Here is a 22,388-nt window from a genome sequence, read left to right on the forward strand (position 1 = left end):
CTGCTGTTTGTGCGTCTCATTCAAAACAAGAAAGGTAACATTTAATATTACCACATCCCTAAAATATGAAGACTCAAATCTTAGCTTTTCATGTTCACCCAATGTTCGTGTCGGTTTTCTCCGGGTACTCCAGCTTCTTTCCACCTTCTGAAAACATACATGTTGGGTTAATTGAAGACTTTAAATTGTCCAAGGGCGTAATATGAGTGTGAATGTTTTTTTTCCATCCATGTGCGCTCTTCGATTAGCAATCACACCAAGGTTTATCATGCCCTGTTGCCCAATGTCAGTCAATGGGATAGGCTCCAGTTCACCTGCAAACCTAATGAGGACAAGCGGTATAGAAAACGGATGGATGGATCAGTCAACTGCTGCGATTGTTAACCAAACCAGGAGGACCTACCAAAAAACACTCTGATTAAAGTGTGGAACCTGATCAACTTCCACTTGGATGTTGTAAATGAGTGATAATTAAAGACCACAGATCTTGTCCTTTTCGGAAAGGGTATTTTGGTAACTCGTGGGCGGCTGTGGCTCAGTTAGTAGAGCGGGTTGTCCAGTGGCTCCCGGCTATGACTGTCCGCATGTCGACGTGTCCTTGGGCAAGACACTGAACTCTTAATTTGCTCCCAGTAGGCCCGGCAGCGCCTCGCATGGCAGCAGTCGCCCATTGGTGTGTGAATGTGTGGGCGACTGTAAGGCTTTGTAAAGCGCTTTGGGCACTGCGATGGTGGAGATGAAGTGCTATATAAGTCCATTTACCATTTCATGATCTGATGGCCTCCGTGCAGATGACTTTTTCTCTATAATAGTCATTTAATTTATGACTCCAGTTTCACTTGATGTAATCGACTGGGCTGGGCCTGTATATTGCATAGATTATTCTATAGCACTTATGCTTGCTGGGTGTCTGGGTGTGCTGGAGCTCATACAGCTAGCTGACTTGGAGTGAGAAGCCAGTGCAGTGCACATCGCGGGGCACGTGGAGACAAACAACCATTTGCACTTACATGCACACCTAAGGACAATTTGGTTTTCACATGCATGTTTCTGGATTAGGAGGGGAAGCCGGAGTACCTGGAGAAAACCCGCGTGCATCTGTTTTTATTTTTCAGGGAACTACTCCCCTTCACATTATTTGCAGCACACTGTATTTCTCTCCAACAGTCCAATTTCACTTGAATGTATTGCATTGCACCATCATTATATACTGATGAATACTTCCAAACACACCATTGTCAGTAAAAAGGGGGAAACACGGTGCAGTGCAGCGTTTCAGGCACTAGTGGTCGGTGGGGGTATAAATGATTGTCTACGCAAATAAAATCTCTGAATCGTAAATAGTATGTGGCCCAGATCTGATGGGGGCGCGCAACGTGGTTGACGTTAAAAAAAAAAAAAAAAAAAAAAAGTGTCGAGGCCACTGGTCGGGATTTGTTGTACAGACGCTTCCTCCCACCAATGTGAAGCCTTCCCCGGCAGACTGGCACACCCACCGCGCCGAGGCCGTGACAGTCAGTTGGGCCTTGTTGGGCTTCCTGGTCCGCAGCTCCGCCTCGCCTCGTCTCGATCCTGCCGGACACTGGGAACACTTCTCAACAGAACAAAAGCGGCGATCGCGACGGAACACCGCTCACTTGGAACTAAAAGACGGCGAAACGGCGGGCGAGAGCAAGTCCGACAAACTTGCGTTCCTCGGCCGGTAATCCGACGCGGTGCTCGGTTAAATAAGACCAGGGTCAAGCCGCCAGACGGACGGGCATTGTGTCCAGTCTTCTTCCAAACTTCGGCCATTTAGAGCCGCCTCTCACCAAACGGAAACTGGGCTTTTGCTTCGTCTTTGTCTTTTCGCTCACACGGAGCCCCGGGACGACGGATCCTTTTGGCCGGTAAGTTTATTTTGGACGTGAAACCGAAGTGTGTCTGGGCGGCGAAGTGCGCCAGTTCAGTCAAGCGTTTCACTTCGTACGCCATAAAGGGGCACACACAACACGACTACCATTGTTAGTGGCACAACGAGCAACTTTTTCGGCGTATAGCCCCTCCTATTTCAATAAATATTGTTTCAATTGCCATGTTTGTGTTGGAGTCAAACAACAACAACAACAACAAAAAGACAACAACAACGCGGGGCGGCTACTAAATTACCACCCCTATTTGTTCCAAGAGGTCACGAATGACGAACGTCGCGGTGTTAAGAGTCGGCTCGTGGTTTGGTTACACATTTCTTGCGTAGCTCAAGCGACCTAAATCTTCGGCCGTGGCGCAGTCTCAAAACAAGATGCGCACGATTTCCTCTGTTTCCTATTTAAAATGTTCCCTCTTAAGGAAAATTCAGTCGTTTTCGTTTTTTTTTTTCTTTTTTAATTATGGAGCTCAGCGCCCGGGCTGTGCTTACTCACTCATTCATATGATCAAATGGAGAAAAAAATAAATAAATGAATTTGGTAATTGTAATTAATCCGCTGATTAGTTCCAAGTAGTTTTACATAAAGGTTACATTGTAAAGTTGGCTAGTTTTATACATACCTGTTGCTTAACATTTAACAGTTTCTCAAACTCAGTTGTTGTTTTTGTTTTGTTTGTTTACTACTTTTTGACTTGTAAAAAAAAAATAATAATCGTGACTCAATAGTGACATTTTTTTCTTCTCCCATTTACAAGTTCACAGGCTTCTGCTGCTCAGTTTGCCTTTGTGAAGTGGCTCTACTTGTCTTGGAAGTGGAACAAAGCTCAACAAGAAAAGGGTGAGAACGTAAACCGTGAAGGGTTTTCTCATGGATGTCCGTTCTCCACGCTCCCACCCTTTGCGACTAGTGCCCCCCTACCCGACCCCCCTGTTCACACAAAACAAAAGTCACCCACCACACTTTGGGGGAGGGGAACCCAGTCTGGACCGGGTATACGACTCGTTTCAGTAGGAGTTCAGAATAAGGAGTTCAAAGTAGAGGGGGAGGGGAAACAGCTGTCCGATAACCGACTTCGACAATGAGGACAAAAAAAAAGTTCTTAAAACGTAATTTAAAGATTAACATTAAAGCATATAAAATGTAGTGGTCTGACATTTATTTTGTCAAGACAGTGAATATCTAAAACAACCCCTGTTTCCTTCCAGGTAAAAGACCCTACGTACAGAGCCCAGATGGCGACCTACGATGAACAAAATGGCACAGTGGGACTACATGCGGCCAAGAAGTTCTTGGATGGCAAAACGACAAAGACTGTTTGTAAAGTAAAGCAAGAAGATAAACGCGCTGCTAAAGATTTGCATCTTTCTGCCAGGTCATCGGAAAACAGTCCGGGCTCTGCGTCCAGCTTCACCACCAACCACAACTCTGTTGTGTGCTTGCCCCTTGTGTCAGAAGAACTCAAATTGGTGTGGACACATTCTGATCAAACCCGCGAACTTGACTCCATTCCAGAGCTGGTCCAAGCCTTTAACTTGTTTCCATACCCGTCGTCACTTGAGGTCAACACCCTAGCACGGGTGTGTTCTTTGCCCTTGGACAAAGTTAAGGTTTGGTTTATGGTACAGAGAATTAAATATGGTATCAGTTGGTCATCAGAGGAGATAGAGGAGACACGACGGAAACTGTCAGTGCCATATTCTTTTGATGACTCCACTGAAACAAGTGAGGAAGCCAAAGTAATTGAGGATAAAGATTCTGAAACAGAGCCCATTGTCCCCAGTGAGACTCAGCAGAAAAAGAAACCAAAATGTGAATCACCAGATTCTTATAAACCAACCAAATCCACCTCCCCGTGTTTCAGTTCCACATTACCGCCGCCTCAGGATTCTTACTTTTACCGGCCACCGAGTGACATAGCGATAAGCGCTACTGCGGCTGCTGCTGCCGCCGACGCCGCTGCTGAGGTGTCCTTAGACCTTTCGGGGTCCTCTCCACAACAAAACCGTCATGGACGCTATAAAAAGTCTAAAGCTCAGCTTGCTGCACTTCGCAAGAGCTTCTTGAGAGAAAACTGGCCTGCAGAGGTGGAGCTAAGGCGCTTGCAGGAAGAGACTGGTTTGAGCCGCAATGACATCCGCAAATGGTTCAGCGACAGCCGTTACCAGCTTAGAGTCGGACGAGGAAGCCTGGCAGCAGCCCAGGGCTTTTCTAACCTCCCAGCCGTAGGAGGCAAACCCGAACAACAAAGTGAACCTCTTTCACTTACGACTCAAAAGAGTCATCTTTTTAATCCCGTGGGGAAGGGCCAGGAGGGAGCCCGAAGCAATGCGATACGAAATTCACATTTTTTTCAGACCTTCTTGTCTCACAGCCTTGAGGCATTCGGGGAACGGGACCTGGAGGGAGAGGGATATGAAGCAATAATGGAAGATCTGTCTGGTGATGGAGACAGTCTGAAAGACGGGGAACAGAGTGAAGAAGAACCTTTACAGCTGGTTAAGCCCTGCAAGCTTGACCAACACGCTCCTCCACAGGAACCACCCGACACGTTCAAATCCTCTCCCTGCTCCTCCCCCTCTGGAACTCCACCACTTACAGCATCACCATACAAACAGCCCCCAAACAGCATCAGCACATCAAAGAAGTCAGTCCACTCAGCCAGGGGCAATAATCTACACCTCTCCACAGCATCCACATCCCGAACATCTGCTGGCAGACCAAGGAAGACCAAGGAGCAGTTGGCTTTATTAAAGCAGCACTTCTTACGCTGCCAGTGGCCCAAGAGCGAAGATTATACAGAACTTGTTAAGATTACAGGTTTACCTAGAGCTGATGTTATCCAGTGGTTTGGGGACACACGTTATGCTGTTAAAAACGGCCAACTGCGATGGGTTAAGGGGGTCCGTGACAAATTCTTGGCAGAGCTTGCCGCCCAGCAGAGTAATGCCGGTTTACCTATCGGCTCAGGAACGTCTCCGCGGGTTGGAGGTAGCCGCAAACGTAAATCTCAAGTGAATGGAACCTGTATGGGTTCCCCAAATGTCCAGCCATTAGTAAACTACTTCCTCTCAACGGGCTCGCTCAACGAAAAAGACCTTGACATATTATGCAAGAAATCAAAAATGAGTTACCAACAAGTGCGAGATTGGTTTTCAGCTCAGATCATTGGGGAGACTGACCGAGAACCTGTTGTTACAGATTAAAGCAATAGAACCATACTGAAAGGTTCATGTTGACTGAGTACTCCTAATAACGTTTCTACCAGCAATCTTAGTTGTCATTTGGTATATACATTTTGCTTTATCTGAAGCATGATTGTCACATTTAGTCTTCCAAGTACAAGCCCAAATCGAGGTTTGAGGCATGTATATTTACTTCATTTTCTGCTTATCCTAATATATTTGAAACTGAAGAATTTTGCTGCCTGTGTTACTGTAAATAGGAAAGAAACATGTACACTGGTTTGCTATATTTTTGTCTTTATTTGTTTAGATATAAAATGCAGAATAGCTAATTGTAGCAGTAATTTAAAATGGTGGTTTTTTTGGTACCCGAGTACGGTGGACGAGACAAGATTACTGTTGACTTTGCCACTGACATCATTTTGTGTAATCATTCCTTAATAACCCATTATTCCTTATAAGGAATGCACACTGGACATTTTCCCCTTTAATTTGACATCTTGCACTTTGGATTTGGAGCCTGCTGCCGTTATGTTTAATAAGTCCAATTATTTCATGTACTAAACACTGTCCTCCTTTAACCTGCTGTTGTTTAACTTATACAGGTTTAGATTAAAAAAAAAAAAGTTACAAACATTGCCATTCACTTCTGCAGTATGTACCCAAAACACAATCCTTGCATCATTTGGCTCATCTGTTGAAATAACAGTATCATTTTCACTGTACTAAGAAAACACCATAAAATTGCATTCACTGATTCCTCCATTTTCATCATCCAAACAGTTAACTGAAGAGTGTGTCTAAGCAGTGTATATGTATCTTAACAATACAAAGATCAATTACATTTAGCTGGTTATCACAACATATGTTCAGAAAATATCTTAATTTTGTGAACGGCACAATAGTGCTTTTAATTTTCAAGTCATCTCACTTCGTTAAGTTTTGTAGAAATGTCTGAAACACTTGTTTTCATTTGTTTAATGCCCCCCCCCCCAAAAAAAAAACTCATTTGCAAAATTGTCACAGGAACAAATGCAAAGATGTGTTTAGTACGTGTAAGAACACTGCTTCATCTAAATTCATATGATTTTGATAGTGAATTCTGTAAGCCATTGTGAAATTCCCGGTAATGCCCCTCACACTTTGTTGTGTGGCTATATTGTGTCTAACCCAGGAATAACAAGCACCACCATGAAGAAACCAGATCAGTGAGATCTTATGACTGTTAAATTACTTAACGGAAAACAACACAATGCAACAACTGAAATGCGTACAAAAAATAATTACAGCTTTTTTTCCCCATAAAAACATTTTGATGTCTTTACAAATAGAGCGGGTTTGATTAACGCCTCGGCGAATGTATTGATAAGCCAGTCATCAGCTGAAACTGGTAAATGTTTGGGGTTCTGTGGATGACAAATTGAAAAGCAGAATGTGCAAATGGGATAAAACAATGACTATTAAGGTGAGCATTCCTTACCTCATAGATGGGCTGATGGAGGTTGGAGTCCCTTTGAAAGCAGGACAGTCAAGTCATTTAATATTCTGAGAACATCAAACCTAGTATGTACAAACTCGGGACAGAAAACACTACAACACTTACTGTGTCCATGTCCGAGTAGAGGGCTGTGGCTAGAAAAAGAAGTGGTCGATCCAGGAGTCTGAGCAAAACATACCATATACATTTTCCTCAAATCTAGCCACATAGTTAGAATAAAGTTGATTAAATTCAGAATTTTGCATAGGCCCCAACTCCATGAGGACAGATTAGTGTACAGTAGAGCATTTTGTTCATATAAATTGATTATATGCAATAGAATAATCCTGGTACTTAACTGTACGGGATGCAAGACCTCTGTTTCTGGTCCACATTGGGGAATCTGCCGAATCTGGGTGACTGAAAACCACAAAAACACTATGGATCCCAAGATGATGTAAAGCTTTTTGTTATGTTTGGGGCTTTATACCAAACTATAATTAAGGCTAATGTGTCAAACATACCTCATAGTTCTTAAATGAGGGGTAACTGGAGATAGAAAACAAGTTGAACTTGAATATAGATTAAATTGATCAACAATACAATGGACCCCCGAATACTTGCGGTTCGGCAACTGGATTGTCAACAAACTGCTCTTTTTTTCCCCCAATTGAAAATTTTTATTTATTTAATTTATTTATTTTGAGGGGGTGGGGGGGGGGGATTTATGTTTTTGTGGTTTAACCCCACGTATTCAAGAATTTTAGGTGTTTACATTTTTTTTTTCTCCTCCAATGCAATTACAACGGGCTTCAATTATTTGCTGACTTTCGGTATTTGCGATCCAGACCGGTCCCTGTACCCCGCAAATAGCGGAGGTCCACTGTATCTTAAAAAGATTGGCATTCCAGTTACAGAACAAACTTCCACTAAGGCCAAAAATACCCATCTCTTGCAATTATAACAGAAGGAAAATTTGGAGGATCACTCTACAACTGTATTTGGATCAACACTATAATGTAATACTGTTTATCTTAAAAACACCCCTCTACAGAGTTTCATGGGAAATTGGTATGGAAGTTTTTCCTTAATCCTGCCAAGTTACAAACAAATGATAGAAACAAAATAACTTTATAGGAAGAAATAATTGGATGACTGGGATTACCTGGAGAAGTGACAGCCACAGGGAGAGAGATCCTTTGAACACTGTATATGAGACAAAAATGTGTTACAGCCGCAACAGAAGTCATGAATTGTGTGAAGTAAATTGGTTTATACCCATTTGTCTTAAATTGTCCTGGAGAACCCTATGGGGAGCAGACTTCTATCAAACAACTATTCCAAAGAGTTTTTTTTTTTTTTTTTTAAACTACAAGAATACATACCCTCCTCTGCGAAAGAGGCTTTTTTAGCTCTGCCATCTCTCTTTTTAGCTCCATATTTTGACTTTTTAGATCAGCATTCTCTCTGTTCAATTCAGCTATTTGCCTTAATGACAAAAAAAAAAAAAAAAAAAGGTGACCATCCCAGGAAATATTTTGCCACATTTATGGGAACATTGAATACATCCTTAAGTCACCTGTAACTCTGTTGAGTGACTTCTTTCAGATGTTTTTCCAGTTCAACTGACTTGTGCTTGAAGTACGCTGTTGCTCTCTCCATTTGTGTCCGTTGAAAATCGGCAATCTGAGGGAGTACCCACCCACCTTTAGACGATGTTCACTTTCAGATATAAATTCGGGGCTTTATTGGGTCATCAACCAGGTTAAATGCCACAGAGAATGACAGAGCTTTTAAAAAGAACATAAACGAAAGGGCTTGGCGGGAACATACCTGTGAAATGTGTTCGAGCCGTGACTGGATGAGCTTCACAGGATCCATGAAAAACACCTTTTCCTGTGGTTTCATCTAAAACAGAAAGCCTTTTTTTTTTTTTGCGAGTATAAAACAAAAAACAGTCTGTATGTGGTTTGACCACTATTTGCAACATATTCACTGCACAGGTGTGTCTTAGGCAACCCACAAAAAAAGGCCACTTTAAAATGTGCAGTTGTACACTATTAGGGGAGAGGGTGGGGTCCGAAAACCAGTGACTATCTGGTCTGATCACCATTTACCTAACGCAGTGCAACACGTCCTTGTGGCTTGTGGAATGTTGCTCTACTGGATATTGCCAGGAACTACAACACACTGCCGTATACGCCGATCCAGAGCATCCCAAACATGCTCAATGGGTGGCATGTCCGGTGTGTATGCTGGCCATGCGAGAACTGTGATGTTTTCAGCTTCCAGGTTATTGTGTGCAGATCCTTGCAACATCAGGCAGCGCGCAATCATGCTCCAACATGACGGGATGATCGTGGATGAATGGCACAACTGATGAACTATGCATAATTGATGTGTTGCACTGTGTGAGGAAAATAGTGGTCACACCACATACTGACTGGTTTTCGGACCCCTAGGCTACCGCAATACAATACAAATGCACATTTTAGAGTGATTTTTTATTTTTTTTTGCGGGCATCGTAAGGCACACCTGTGCAATAATCATCCGCATCTTGATCTGCCACACCTGTGAGGTGGATGGATTATCTCAGCAAATAAAAAGTACTCATGAACAAAGGCCTTTTGTGTACGTAGAGAAAGATCTTTGAGTTCAGCTCATAAAAAATAGTAGCAAAAGTAGGAGTGTTGCATTTATATTTTGGTTCAGTATAATTAGTTTCCTTCAGCGGGCCTGTCAGACCGTGAAAGTCATTAATTTACTTATTTAACCAAAACAATTGGCGTGAAAGTTCATGGGAAATAGTGGCAACCAAATATGCATACTATTGTTCTTAAAAGTGATGAAAAATTGCAATTTTGGTACAGATTTCATGCCAAAATGAAACACAAAAATCCATTTAGCAAGAATTACAAAGTAGACACACTTTGCTTTCATATGCAACAAAAAGTAATATGACGGGCTGAATCTCGACTTGAGGTTAACTAACGCATGATCCCTAAGTGTACGTTACACTACAACGTAGTTTTGTCTCCGTATTTGAAAAGTGACATCTACAGATGACATTGTTGTCAAACCAATACCCATTCACACTGTTCTGCCCAAAAAAAAGATTAAAAACTGCTGTAATATGTTGAGAAAGTTACTTGTAAATTTTGACATAACATATTACAGTATAATACTAGTTGTGGTAGTTGGCCCCACAATATTTACATTCAACGTCTGAAAATTTAAAATAATAACAAATGAATCACTTTTATAGACCGAAAGACCTTTGTGACAGACACGAAACGGCCGAAACAGGATGTTGCTATGACGAAAGCAAATACTGTGGCCAGTTAACACTAATTGTAAAAAAATAAAAAATAAACCTGAAAGAACACAGGTAATCTGTAACTGTGCAGTTTGCTGCACAAACGATTTACGGCTGCGTCGGGAGAAGCAAAGTGAAACACATTAGGTGCTTTTAAAAACAGGTCATACAATAGGACATTTCAAACTCGGAGATAAAAACATCATCAGTGAACTCAACGTTAATAGCTGCAAAAATGTAAACGATTGTGGGCTTTCAAACCAGCATTGTAGCAGAGAGTAACCACTTGGAAGAGTGGTTACAGGGACCGGAACCTGAAAATTAAAACTGGACGTGGGAGGAAACCGGAGTATCCGGAGAAAACCCACATAGTCACAACATGCAAACACCACACAGGCGAGGCCGGATTTGAACCCAGGTCCTCAGAACTGTGAGGCAGACGTGCTCACCAGTCATCGAGTCCAGCCATCCTGTCCCACGGTAATGTTCTTGACATCATTTTAAAAATATGGAAATTCCGAAATTGTTCTCAATTTCTATAGGTTGCCAGCTCTGCAGTTATATAAATGCAGTTTTACTAATAATTGGCATAGTTATTTTGTTCTGTGTTTCGGCCTTCAGCCTCGGGCTCCTCATTTTCGGTGTTTGGTTTCGGTCAAGAATTTTCATTAACTGCAAGTTTTAAGCGACATTAAATTTGTAGTTTCATCAAGGTTGAACTATTAACAAAAGTATTTGTGTGTGTTTGTCAGTCTGTTTGCTAGTTAGCAGGCTAATTCCTGGTTCAAAACAGAAAAGGTGGTGCCATTCAGGTTTGTGGGGGTCAGTGCTTCCAATGATGCCATAGTGACTCGTGAAAATAAATTCACCAATAACAAAGTTCTATTTTGTATCTGCTGCGTACTCCTATTAATGGTACCACCCTTCTCTCTTCATAAGTAAATATATGGACCAATTTTTCTTATTGTAAATACGTAAACTAAATTGTGCATAATGCCTTAAATGGAGCATTACATTCTTTTCTAAGAGCTTAACTGTCTGGATGTGATCGACTCGCCACAACACAACCGAAGGTAACGATCACCAACCTGATCTGTGATGGGCCGATAATTACAGCTGGTTCCGCATATGACACATCGCTCTAAGGGAACATGCACAATCACAAGAGATGGGACTCAAATGATGTTGTCAATCAATCATTATTACGAGGCATCAGAATGTTATCAAAACAGATAAGACTTGCCAGCTTTAATGCAGGCCTCGCAGCAGATGTGTCCACAGCTGGACACTGCAAACTTTGATCCTGAGCTTGAGAAGCACTGGTTACAGTGGAACCAATCCATTTGTGCACCTCTAATGTTATCTAGTTTACCTGCAAAAAAAAAAAAGGCTACAAGTAAAACGAGTCAGACTCAGCGAAGTCCTAATAACTTGAACCTTACATTTCCAATACATTTATGTACTTCTATTTAAGTATGTCATGACTAATTATCTTTGAGTATATACAAAATGATCTTCCTATAACACAACGTATTCCTAATTGCTAATATCTCAAAGCCTTCACGTGTTAGCTTAAAGAATTGTTGCTACTTTAAGTTTTCAAATCTTACACTTATTCACGTGTAGCTACAGACAGAAACTGCTTAACATGCGGTTACATAAAAATAATAATAATAATAACATTTTAGTCATCTTACCTGCTGCAAATGTGAGAAATGGCAGACAAACATTGACAAGAGTTGAGCTAGCAGCTGTTAGCCGGCTAGCAGTAGCTCGTGAGGCTGTTGACGAAGTTATGACTGAACTCCGGGATGAATACAAATACGCCACATAGCAGTGGAAAAAAAAAAAATAAAAATCATATTTACCTGTCAACGAGTTTGCGCGTCTTTCCAACACACTGCTTAACAAAAAATAAAACAATGTGCTGCACAAAAAAACAAAACAAAAAACCCAGTATATTATCATAATTTTGTGAAGTCAGACATACTGTGCATCCATACGGGGAGCCAATATTCATGAATTCTGACCCTGGAAAGTATGAAAGAGAAATAAAACTTCCATTATAAATATGCAATAGTTGCCTTCTCGGCCATTTTGTCCTGTGCTTCTTGATAACCTGGCCTAATTTAAGCCTTTTTTCCCCCTTTCCATCCTCATATTGAGGATATAACTTCACGGGTGAATTGAAGCCTATCCGAGCTCACTTGGGCAAGAGACTGCGTACGCCACTAAAAGTTATGCCTATGGATTTCAAACCCAAACACTCAGGACTGCGAGGCAGACATGCCACCCACTAATCAATGTGCTGAAAATGTTCCAGTTTTCTGATCAAAATAAAGGCCCGATTGTTGGACGTCACCGAAAGATTATCTTGACCGATTATGCCGTCATGTGGGATGAGTCCCCCCCCGCCTCAATCTGCTCAGGAAGCAGCAAGGGCAGACAATCACGTAAACCCCGTCCAGTATTTATGATCCCTTGTGTGTAGCCAACACCACGTTAGGCTGAGCCAATGACTCAGTGATTGTGACAAAACTGAACGATTGCCAGTTCGGGAAGCAACATTAAGTTTGCGCTGTTGACAGACTCGACAAACGTTTATGTTGAGTCTTTGTATGACGTCCCCGAGTTGGCAACTGCAATGCAGTTGGTCTCTGCATTATGAGACATCTGGTTTGGAGGAGAATAGACTATGTGGGTTTAGTGTGTTGGGGTCATGGTGTAGATAACGCCCCACCCACACACAGTAGAGAAATATAAAAATCACTATAGGGTACATTTATAAATTTTAGAAAATCAGGGTATGCAACCTAAACTTTTTACTTGGTGAATGTTTGAAAAGCTTGGCCTTCCCCAAAATTGTAACTTGCGAGCGTACCCTTTTGCACGCCGACGAGTCTTATTTGCAATCCTTGAACGACGTAGCATGCGAAACCTGACAAGAGCCAAGTTGAACTGCACTTTTAGTCACACCCAACAACCATACTGTGATGCATGAATCATAACACACAGACATTCCAGTTTTTTTTTTTTTTTAAAGTTTTAATTGGATATACATAGCGCAGGCAAGAAAAATGGGTTGACAACGAAGCAACTTGTGGAAAAGCCCTCCCATTGAATCATCTGGTCAATTCCTGTTGGAAAGAATAAAGTTATGCAGGGAAAGTCTACACATCATAGGAAGATGCTGCTTACTTCAGTGATAGTCAGGGGTCCAAGGACTGCATTCTGGATGATTCCATGTTTCCCTGCAAGCACAAAGTACTTTCAGACCAGTAAAATGTATCCAGCACCCAAAAACTAAATAAATACCTGAAGTTACACTCCTTGACCACCTGGATTTGCAACTAGTTTCACAACAGTCACACAACTTGCTATGAGTGGGGTTGTCCAGCAGCTCCCAACTAAAAAGAGGCATTTAAGATTTGTTAAAATTGAGCAATGTGTAGCAATCACTGCTTTCAAACATTTATATTCCCTTGGAAAAGGAACACGTCAAAAAGTTTCTCTAAAAGCAAAAATCAGTCTGCGCTGAAAAGTTGGCACATTACCCATGGCCTTTGACAAAGTTGCACGCCTTCTTAGTGTTGTCAATACCAGATGGATCCCAAGCTACAAGTCTACAGTGGATAAACACCTGTTGAGAAGAGCATGCACAGGACCAAAGTCAACAAATTGGGGGGGGGGGAGAAATTTAAAAAAAAAAAAAAAAAAAAAAAAGTTACCTCTTCTTCCACAGCGAATCTAAATGCCTGAAGTGATAGTCTGATTTCTGACGGCACCTGCCTTGGTTCAAATTTGGAACGAGACACCTTACTGTCCAAAAGACATCTATTAAATAAGAAATAATCAAGTTCAATATCGTATTGTGCTAGTTTGACCTATTAGACCAGCTTTATGACAGTACCCTTTATTGCCAATAATGTTGTAAAAATGGTCAGGCTGTCGATCTGGTGTCGTGGTGGCGATGCACTCTTCCATCAGCAGGAGCAATGGCTGATGGGTATTTTCAGCCACACGAGCCATGATTGGGATGAATGAACCGAGAGCAAAACGGGTGGCTTCAGCTGGGCCAGAGAAGTCCTCTTCAGAAAATAAAAAATAAAAATTAAGGCAATGAGGTTTAAGCACAAAATTGTGTCATTTAGCCATTAACCCACCATTCATAAGTGCCATATGGAACACTAGATCTGATTGGCCGTAGGTTGAGAACACTGGGTCATAGCGGAGTGGGGACCAGCCTTTTGGCCTGTAAAATGTTTAGTGCAATAATGAATTAAAAAAACAAAAACAGTAAAATAGTGAAAGTGAGCACTTTAGGGTTACAATTGAGAGCAGAACCACACATATATATATACACACACATATATATATATATATATATACACGCACACACACACATACACACACACATACACGCGCACACACACATACACGCGCACACACACATACACGCGCACACACACGCACACACACACATACGCACACACATACGCACACACACACACATATACCAACCTGTCAAATATGCAAGCAACAGGATGAACAAAGGTTTGCACTTGAGAACCAGGAGACAAATAAGTCAGGTCATTGGTGTGCACTACCTGGTTGCCGGTGACCTGTTAGATAGATTAAGACTGGGAGTGTTAAGGCATCAAAAATGACAAGGCAGTGGCATGAACAGGTACCCAGTACTCACCAGTGTCCTGAAGTTACAGTCCGTATACTCGACACTGAAAGTTGCCTCCCGGGCAGAGACGCTGGTGGGAACACAGGTCCCCAAACGGAAAAGCGATGGATCAGCATGGTGTCGGCTTTCCGTCCACACCAGCGACACAAACTCAGACCTACAGTCCAGCTTGACATCTTGTGAGCAAGAAAGATACAATAATTGAGAAAACTAAAACCACCACAACACGACGTTACAAATAGACACAAATTACAAATATAGAGATCCTTTTTGCCAACCCAACATTACCTGCATACACTGAAATGGAAGCAACGAAGCTCAAGAGCAATGCACTATGCCAAATGAAAGCCATCACGACTGAACATGTGGTTGGTACACCGAGGCTGTTTTTATTCACTCTGATTGGAAGGTGAAAATGAAGTCAAACTGTTTCACCTGGTGTGTGCCAAGCAGGACAGGTGCACCTGATTATCGTGAGCGCTTTCCACGGTCCGCGTTAGTGCACTGCAGGATTTCCCATGTTGTCATGTTAAATGAAGTCATACATTTATCGAATAACATGAAAATAATGTAAACAATTGAAATGAAATACAGTACGTAATTCTCACCTGAGATTCAGATTATTATTATTATGATGCATTATGTGTGCAGATAGCTGCAGGTGTGTTTTACTAGTCGAACTTGCTTGCTTTTACCAACCAATCAGGGCACGGAAAGAGTCTGACATCATTGCGGGCCAGCTAGCGCATTTGAAATCTGTTGGGTAAAGAAACAGTCTCACTGCAAATATGGTTTATCAGCTACCACGACCGATTCTGCAGGCCGTATGCCGGGGGGGGTCACCAACATTGTGCCAGCAGGCCTGTTCTAAAAATAGCTCACCAGTAATGGGATATTGTGATTTCCTAAACATGTGGTATAAGTGATCCTTTGAAAATGTAAACCCTTCAGATTTTAAGAATTAAACGGGTGCACATTTTTATTTATCTGTTTCCTACCTTGTTAAATGATCATTGATAATTATGATTAACATGATCAGGGTCTTCACATAGTTTGTTTGATTATTAATTATAACATAATTAAAGGTCATTTGAACAAATTTGGTATTTCTGATGTGTTTATGAAACTGGTAGACCTTTGAATTCATCAGCATCCAAGAGGTAGCTTTCAGTTTCAAAAAGGTTGGTGACCCCAAAAAGCAAAACTCTAAAATCTACATGAAGACAATCGACTGTGTGGAATACATTTCCACAATTTCATAGAAGAAATATTATAATTTAGGCTGTTTTAGCTGTTTTCCACCATAATTTCTGAATTCCTTTTCTTTTTAATTAATGTATCTAATGAAATTTTTTTTTCATGTTAACTGAAGACTCTAAATTGCCCGTAGGTGTTAACGGTTGTTGTTTTTTTTTTTTGTTTTTTTTTTTTTTGCTATGTGCCCTGCGATTGGATGGTGACCAGTCCAAAGTGTAACCCGTCTCTCGCCCAGAGTCAGCTGCGATAGGCTCCAACATGCCCGCGACCCTAGTGAGGGTAAGCGTTATAGAAAATGAAGGAATTCAGATTTGATCAAATTACTTAATTAATAATAATAATAAAACATCACCGATAACCAGCATTGGTTCAGTTCCCACCGTGGGAATAGAGCAAACGGTTGTCTGTCTCTATACAGGCACCTGTAAGTGCCCTGCGACTAACTGGAGACCAGTCCATGGTGTAGTCCACCTTTTTCCTCAAAGTCAGCTGGTATTGACTCCATTTTATCTTCATACGATGGTCCAGTCCAATTGGGTCCGACGGGGCACACCCTGAACTGGTCGCCAGCCAATCAGAGTGCCCATATAGACAAAAAAAAAAAAAAAAAAAAACACTCACTAACAATGACACCTACGGACAATTTATCCTTCACGTAACCTACCTACTTTTTGCAATGTGGGATGAAAACCCAGATGACAAGATTTTTCCAATTTTTTTTTAGAGATTCCAACATTTTCTGCTACGTTTATCCTGTTTTAGTGTCTCTCTCAGTTGACTTTGGGCAAAAGGTGGACTACACCCTGGACTAATCGTCTGTCAATTATGGGCACATACCGAGCCACACGACTTTTCACACTCACGCCATGCTCAGTTTCTTGTTAATACATGGTCATACATTATATGCATAGACTTAAAGCGGATATTACATCAAATATTAATTCAAATGAACTAAATGAAAACGTTCACACAAGACAGACGTCCTTCACTACGGAAGCGTATTGCATTCACTTGGATAAAAAGAAGAATCGTTTTTCTGAGTAATTTTTTTGAGGGCTTTGTTTTTCTATTTTTCAGACTAATTTTTTTCCACCTGTTTTTCTGACTAATTTTCCCCCCCCCCCCCCCGAGTTATTGGGACACATCGAACTCACGCGAGAACCTGCGAACTGCAAGTGACTCTTTGCGGAACCCGTAGTAAGCACCATGACCGGCTGATTCAGTTTGATCAAGTTTTATTTTGATATGGGTTTAAGACACTGGTAAATACTCCTGTCTTTGAGTCACATAGATGGTATTATTAGTTTGTCGACATTACGCAGGCACCTTAATTGAACCGGTAAGGTAAAAGTGTATGGGCAGGTTGAAAGTGTGCGAGCAGTAATCCGCCGTTAGTGAGTCCGCAAAGGGTCACTTGCAGCTCGCAGGTTCTCGCATGAGTTTGACGTGTCCCGATAACTCAGAAATGTTTCTTAAAAACAAGTGGAGAAAAATCAGTCCGAAAAACTGAGGGGGGGGGGGGGGGAAAAAAACAAAAACGTCAGACAAACAAAGCCCTCAAAAAAAATTACTCAAACTTTTTTTTTTTTTTTAATCCAAGTGAATGCAATACACTGCCATACTTCACAGTTCTGCCACTCAGTTGCTATTACTTTCGCATTAAAGTCAATTGAACAAAAGTATGCATTCAAAATTAGCGTACACTTTTGTGCATATTAACAAGCAAACTATTTGAAAGAATCTTGAAACCTGGGGAATAAAAAAAACAAAACAAACCACCTTACACCCCATGCCATGGTTGATTCCTGAACAATTTGTAGTGTTGCTCAATGAGTTTTGTTTTGTAATTTTTCCCCAGAGTGAAAAATCATGTAGACACCATGAATTAGAGATCAAAATAGTTTCACGGTCTAAGATTAAAGCATGTCCAAACAGTTGAAGTCATCTTTCCATTTTCAGAACCGCTTAGCCTCACTTGGGTTGCAGGCACGCCAGAGCCTAAACCCAGCAGACTCTGGGCGAGAGGCAGGGAAATACCACCATTTTAAAAAGGTTCAAAAAGAATAATTCTGCATACCCTGTGGCACTATGCTACCTTTTGCAGGACAGTCTTGGTGCTACAGATTTTGAGTTCTGTTAAAAAAATGTTTGCCATGAACAAGGCTTCAGGATCAAATTAAAGTCACATTGGGTCACAACAGCATTTTATTTTCTGCACAATTATCTACAGTCATGCATATGACAGGGTTGGCATCAGTAGTAAAAAGGTCTTTTTTTTTTTAGGCTATCAGACTTCTTCTGTCTGACATATCCACAATGACCAAAGGTCCCAGCACTGAAAGTTGACTCAACCCCTGGGATTCTAAAAAGGAGAGTAAAAGAAAAATACAGTCATATGGAGGCTCAACTCAAATTAGTCACGAGTATTACAAACGTACCCCGTTTAGCTCCTCTTTTGTGCCGAGATCTGCAGGTGTGATCACAGCAGCTACACAGGTTGTTCTGGGATGGGTCATCTAGTAACTCCCATCTGTGAAGACATTCAGAAGTACTTTCATAGGCGCATTTATTATAATTTTTTTTTTTTTTTTTTTTTTTTTTTTTTTTTTTAAGTGATGCCGTGTGCAACACTTACTCGCCATGCTTTGAATATTGACAGGCTTTCTTGCTTTCATCAAGGACTTCAGGATCCCACGCAACAAGTTTACAGTGAATGTACACCTGAAGTCAAACCAGTCAATATAAAAAAATAGCTCAGCAGTCATTTTCACCAGCTCACCTTTCCGACACCAAACATGAACGACTGAAGGGAGAGGACAAGTGCAGATGAATGGTATCGAGGAAGGAACACTGAATTTCCTTTGACACTATCTGAAAGACACCTGTACAAAGTGAAATGCATTACAAAGCCATCTTTTTTTTCAGTTAAAAAAAAAATAAAATAAATTTAAAATGCAAAACCTACCCTTTGTTGAGAATGATGGGATAAACCTGCTGTTGTGGTCGCAGCTGTGCAGTGGGGGCTGCTACACATTCCTCCATGAAGAGACGCAACGGTTGATGGGCTTTCTGCTCCACAGCCGCCCAGATCGGCATGAACGAGCCCAGCGGGATTACGTTGGATCTTGCTATGCCGGACATTTGTGCTGTGTAGGAGGACATTGATATTCAGAAAATGCATGGGTCGTTAGCACGAAGAAGTTTGATATATACCATTGAGGAGTGCCATGTGGAAGACAAGGCCACCCCGGCCTGTAGACACACTGGCACCTGGGGTCAAGAATGAAGGAATCCACCCATCTGGCCTAAAACACAGTGAGAGTTTTAACTGATATCAGGAACACAATGGACAAAAACATACTGTACCTTTTCTGGACACATTCAAAGAAATACTCATAAGCCGGCGGGCTTGACTTCACCCCTGGCTTGTAGGTCAATACATTTTGATGGATAAGATGTTTTGCCGTTAACTGGAAAAGACGGACAGGTCATCAAGAAGCTTCTGATAATGCAGATAGTTTCCACCCCCCACCCCCTTGCCGCCCCTCTGACCTTCTTTTTAAATTTACAGTCTCTGAATTTGTAGTCAAAACGTAGTTCCCAATCTCCAGTCGGTAAACCAATCATACTCGAGCGGATGCAGTTTCCAAGGAAGAGACGGTTTGAATATGGTGCCAGCTCAGGAGTGATCCTCCATGTGATGTTCACAGATTGTTTCAAACAGTCTATTTTGATAGCTGTAAAGAAAGGTGTCGTATGGGGAAAAGCTGTACACCGCAATGACAAACAAAGCGTTTGTGAGCAATACCGTCATCTTCAGCGTCATCATTTTCATCAGCTGTTGCAAAAACAGCCAGGAGTATCACACCGAAGCAGAGACGGAGAAGCATGATTAAACGAGCCAATACACCTTGCGAGCGGTATTATATACAAACCTCCTGCCTAATCACACCAATGACAAACATCTGCGGGAGCAGGAAAAGGCTTTTAGACCGCCTACTGTGTACGCGCATGACTTCCAAGTACAGGAGTGGTGAACGTTTTGTACTCAAGGGCCACATTTGATTTTTAAACCACACAAGGGGGCCCAGGTCATGGATAGTGAGAGGATGAGGGAAAATTATTTTAAATAATAAATGTCTATCTAAAATATGTAAAATAGCTTATTTTACTACAAAAATGTTGGATTTTTAAAAATCTAATCTATTAATCAAACAAATATTTAATTCATATTGCTTAATTTGCTCATATAAGATAAAATAAGTAAGAAATACACAAATAAATTTGTACACATTTTAGGGGGAAAAAAACGACAAAATGAATTCAACAAATATTACAAGACTCTTGATAACTAAATGCTTTTATTGATTTAAGAACTGATTGGGTGGTATGTAGCAATGTTCTAGTATTTTAACTTTTTTTTCCTTTATTTTTGTTAACGGTGAACCCTATTAAGTACTTAAGAGCATCTTCGAACTTCCAAAATTTGACATGATTGGTTATGTTTAGATAGTTAATAGTGCATTTAACATTCACTATTACCTACTTAAGTAATTTAAACGCGTTTAAATGGTGAGGAAAATGTGACATTTTATAAAGTCACGTTGGATCATCGGACGAGAATGTGATGTGAACATCACTTCCGGAACGCTTAGCGTGTTACACAGGAAGTAGTCCTGAATCATCCCGGCGAGCGGTTTAGAAGTACCACCCACACGACTCTATCGCTTTATTCATTACATGTTCACATAATTTAAAGTTTTGTCCGAGTCCTCGTTCAAAATGCTGATCAAAGTGAAGGTAAGGAGGTTGTCATTTTAAGTCAAACACGAAAGTTTGCTCGTTGGAGGTATCCCTTCAAAATTTTCATTTTGTAGCTTCCACTGTGGCGGCTGCATTATAAACAATGCGTTTGTCGTGTTGTTTCGTATTACAACGGGTGAAGTCACTTCCCATAAATATCTTAAATTTCTCTTGTCATGTAGTATTGTTCGTGCCCTACTTTGTAGAATTAAACGTGAAAAGTGAGAAACTTCCAATTCTGTGGCCCCGCAACTCTGCTGTTCTGCTGCCTTGGGGTTCAAAAAAGCGACACTGTAGAAGCTAGGAACAACAGTAGTAGCAAATATTTTTCAGCACACCTAAACACAAATATTCTGGATTAGTTTGTGCTACATGATGAGGAACATAGCAGGCCTTATGTGTTCCTTCTGTTTCAGACTCTGACTGGAAAAGAAATAGAAATTGACATTGAGCCCACAGACAAGGTAATGCCGGTCCTCATGAAGAAAACTATTACAGATTAATGTCCTAAAATCTTTCATTGCGTTCTAGGTGGAGCGTATCAAAGAAAGAGTGGAAGAGAAGGAAGGGATACCCCCTCAACAACAAAGACTTATCTACAGCGGAAAACAGATGTGAGCTCCTTCACAGTCCATGATTATATGGAGTCTCTATATCACAGGTGTCAAACTCAAGGCCCGGCGGCCAAACTCACCCTGCAACATCATTTTATGGGGCCCGCGAACGCAAATCATGTGCGTGAACTTCCATGATTCCAACATTTTGTTAAAACCCCTTTCTACAGTAACTTGAACAATAGTTGGAGACACTGTGGATGACTGATCAGCACATTTGCCTCACAGTTCGGGTTCAAATCCGGCCTCGCCTGTGTAGAATTTGCATGTTCTGCCCGTGCCTGCGTGGGATTTCTCCGGGTACTCCGGTTTCCTCTCACATTGCAAAAATAACCACGCGTGGTGGGTTAATTGATGACTAAATTGTCCGTCCTGGCTCTCGCCCGCAGTCAGCTGAGATTGGTGCTAGCACACCCGTGACCCTACTGAGAAGCGGTACGGAAAATGGATTGATGGATGAACAATAGTTGTCATTGAATTCTATTATCATTGAATTCTGATTTTAAAACAAGATATCCATCAATACTACTAATATGCAGAGGCAATAAAAACATATGGCCCTCTGAAAGAAACCATAACTACAAAAATTTGACACCCATTGTGGATTTCCACACTGAAACGTGTCCACCCACGATTAATGGGGGTCAATTTATATCTCTGGAGGTAACTATGTCATGGCCTGAGAAACCTTTTCTTCAGCCGTATTTATGAAAAGCAAATTCTCGTGTTTCTTGTCGTTCAGGAACGATGAGAAGACGGCGGCAGACTACAAAATCCAAGGAGGCTCAGTGCTCCATCTGGTGTTGGCGTTAAGGGGAGGGAAAGCACACCACACACCCGATGTACAACTCTTAGTGTCATGAATGGCGCTTGCCATGCCAGCTGTGTGCCAACGCTTTAGTTGTCCTGACTTCATTTGACCATGTTACAATAAAAACTAAGCAAGAAAACAAAATTACCCCTCCCAGATTTAAAAAAAAAAAAAAAAGAAAGGATGGTGTGTTCCCTTTGTGAATGGTTTTGAAACCCACATTGGCTTTCTCAGTTTGTTCTGTTCAGACAGGCACTTATAGAGTTTTAACAATGCTGTGGTAATTCATGCTTGCGAATATATGCTAAAATTCAATTTGATGCT

General features: G+C 41.3%; 5 protein-coding genes across 5 annotated transcripts; 2 read left to right on the plus strand and 3 right to left on the minus strand.

Annotated features, from left to right (window-relative positions):
* The first annotated feature begins 1,488 nt into the window (after positions 1-1,488).
* homeza (homeobox and leucine zipper encoding a) lies at positions 1,489-5,726 on the plus strand. The gene is made up of 3 exons (XM_061695115.1): positions 1,489-1,889; positions 2,665-2,747; positions 3,116-5,726. The coding sequence occupies exon 3, from the start codon at positions 3,143-3,145 to the stop codon at positions 5,111-5,113; it is 1,971 nt and encodes a 656-aa protein (XP_061551099.1). The 5' UTR covers positions 1,489-1,889; positions 2,665-2,747; positions 3,116-3,142; the 3' UTR covers positions 5,114-5,726.
* A 1,357-nt stretch (positions 5,727-7,083) lies between these two features.
* LOC133411701 (RING finger protein 212B-like) lies at positions 7,084-11,229 on the minus strand. The gene is made up of 8 exons (XM_061694352.1): positions 11,130-11,229; positions 10,975-11,027; positions 8,403-8,477; positions 8,149-8,255; positions 7,955-8,057; positions 7,848-7,876; positions 7,735-7,775; positions 7,084-7,118 (listed from the first exon to the last, which is right to left on the minus strand). Exons 1-8 carry the CDS (start codon positions 11,227-11,229, stop codon positions 7,084-7,086), a joined length of 543 nt encoding a protein of 180 aa, XP_061550336.1.
* A 1,834-nt stretch (positions 11,230-13,063) lies between these two features.
* Positions 13,064-14,931, minus strand: LOC133411702 (zona pellucida sperm-binding protein 3-like). The gene is made up of 9 exons (XM_061694353.1): positions 14,868-14,931; positions 14,589-14,755; positions 14,408-14,508; positions 14,050-14,138; positions 13,797-13,974; positions 13,615-13,720; positions 13,441-13,526; positions 13,202-13,293; positions 13,064-13,137 (listed from the first exon to the last, which is right to left on the minus strand). The coding sequence occupies exons 1-9, from the start codon at positions 14,929-14,931 to the stop codon at positions 13,064-13,066; spliced, it is 957 nt and encodes a 318-aa protein (XP_061550337.1).
* A 3,184-nt stretch (positions 14,932-18,115) lies between these two features.
* zp3f.2 (zona pellucida glycoprotein 3f, tandem duplicate 2) lies at positions 18,116-19,726 on the minus strand. The gene is made up of 9 exons (XM_061694359.1): positions 19,645-19,726; positions 19,389-19,573; positions 19,203-19,306; positions 19,050-19,141; positions 18,802-18,982; positions 18,616-18,718; positions 18,472-18,557; positions 18,275-18,366; positions 18,116-18,198 (listed from the first exon to the last, which is right to left on the minus strand). Exons 1-9 carry the CDS (start codon positions 19,724-19,726, stop codon positions 18,116-18,118), a joined length of 1,008 nt encoding a protein of 335 aa, XP_061550343.1.
* Positions 19,727-20,515: 789 nt separating this feature from the next.
* Positions 20,516-22,259, plus strand: nedd8l (NEDD8 ubiquitin like modifier, like). Its single transcript, XM_061693559.1, has 4 exons — positions 20,516-20,636; positions 21,056-21,103; positions 21,171-21,253; positions 21,996-22,259. Exons 1-4 carry the CDS (start codon positions 20,619-20,621, stop codon positions 22,114-22,116), a joined length of 270 nt encoding a protein of 89 aa, XP_061549543.1. The 5' UTR covers positions 20,516-20,618; the 3' UTR covers positions 22,117-22,259.
* Positions 22,260-22,388: the final 129 nt, after the last annotated feature.

This window comes from Phycodurus eques, chromosome 13 (genome assembly GCF_024500275.1).
Source record: "Phycodurus eques isolate BA_2022a chromosome 13, UOR_Pequ_1.1, whole genome shotgun sequence".
Taxonomy (NCBI): Eukaryota; Metazoa; Chordata; class Actinopteri; order Syngnathiformes; family Syngnathidae; genus Phycodurus; species Phycodurus eques.

Coding starts and splice junctions, on each gene's coding strand:
- homeza (XM_061695115.1), top strand. CDS start 3,143: ATGGCGACCTACGATGAACAAAATGGCACAGTGGGACTACATGCGGCC.
- LOC133411701 (XM_061694352.1), bottom strand. CDS start 11,229: ATGGATTGGTTCCACTGTAACCAGTGCTTCTCAAGCTCAGGATCAAAG. Junction 8,478..10,974: donor ATCGGCCCATCACAGATCAG/GTTGGTGATCGT, acceptor TTTCTGTTTTAG/ATGAAACCACAGGAAAAGGT. Junction 8,256..8,402: donor GGCTCGAACACATTTCACAG/GTATGTTCCCGC, acceptor GTACTCCCTCAG/ATTGCCGATTTTCAACGGAC.
- LOC133411702 (XM_061694353.1), bottom strand. CDS start 14,931: ATGGCTTTCATTTGGCATAGTGCATTGCTCTTGAGCTTCGTTGCTTCC. Junction 14,509..14,588: donor ACTGTAACTTCAGGACACTG/GTGAGTACTGGG, acceptor TCTATCTAACAG/GTCACCGGCAACCAGGTAGT. Junction 13,721..13,796: donor AACATTATTGGCAATAAAGG/GTACTGTCATAA, acceptor CTTATTTAATAG/ATGTCTTTTGGACAGTAAGG.
- zp3f.2 (XM_061694359.1), bottom strand. CDS start 19,726: ATGCTTCTCCGTCTCTGCTTCGGTGTGATACTCCTGGCTGTTTTTGCA. Junction 19,307..19,388: donor ACTGTAAATTTAAAAAGAAG/GTCAGAGGGGCG, acceptor CGTCTTTTCCAG/TTAACGGCAAAACATCTTAT. Junction 18,558..18,615: donor TCATGTTTGGTGTCGGAAAG/GTGAGCTGGTGA, acceptor GTTTGACTTCAG/GTGTACATTCACTGTAAACT.
- nedd8l (XM_061693559.1), top strand. Junction 21,104..21,170: donor ACATTGAGCCCACAGACAAG/GTAATGCCGGTC, acceptor ATTGCGTTCTAG/GTGGAGCGTATCAAAGAAAG. Junction 21,254..21,995: donor ATCTACAGCGGAAAACAGAT/GTGAGCTCCTTC, acceptor CTTGTCGTTCAG/GAACGATGAGAAGACGGCGG.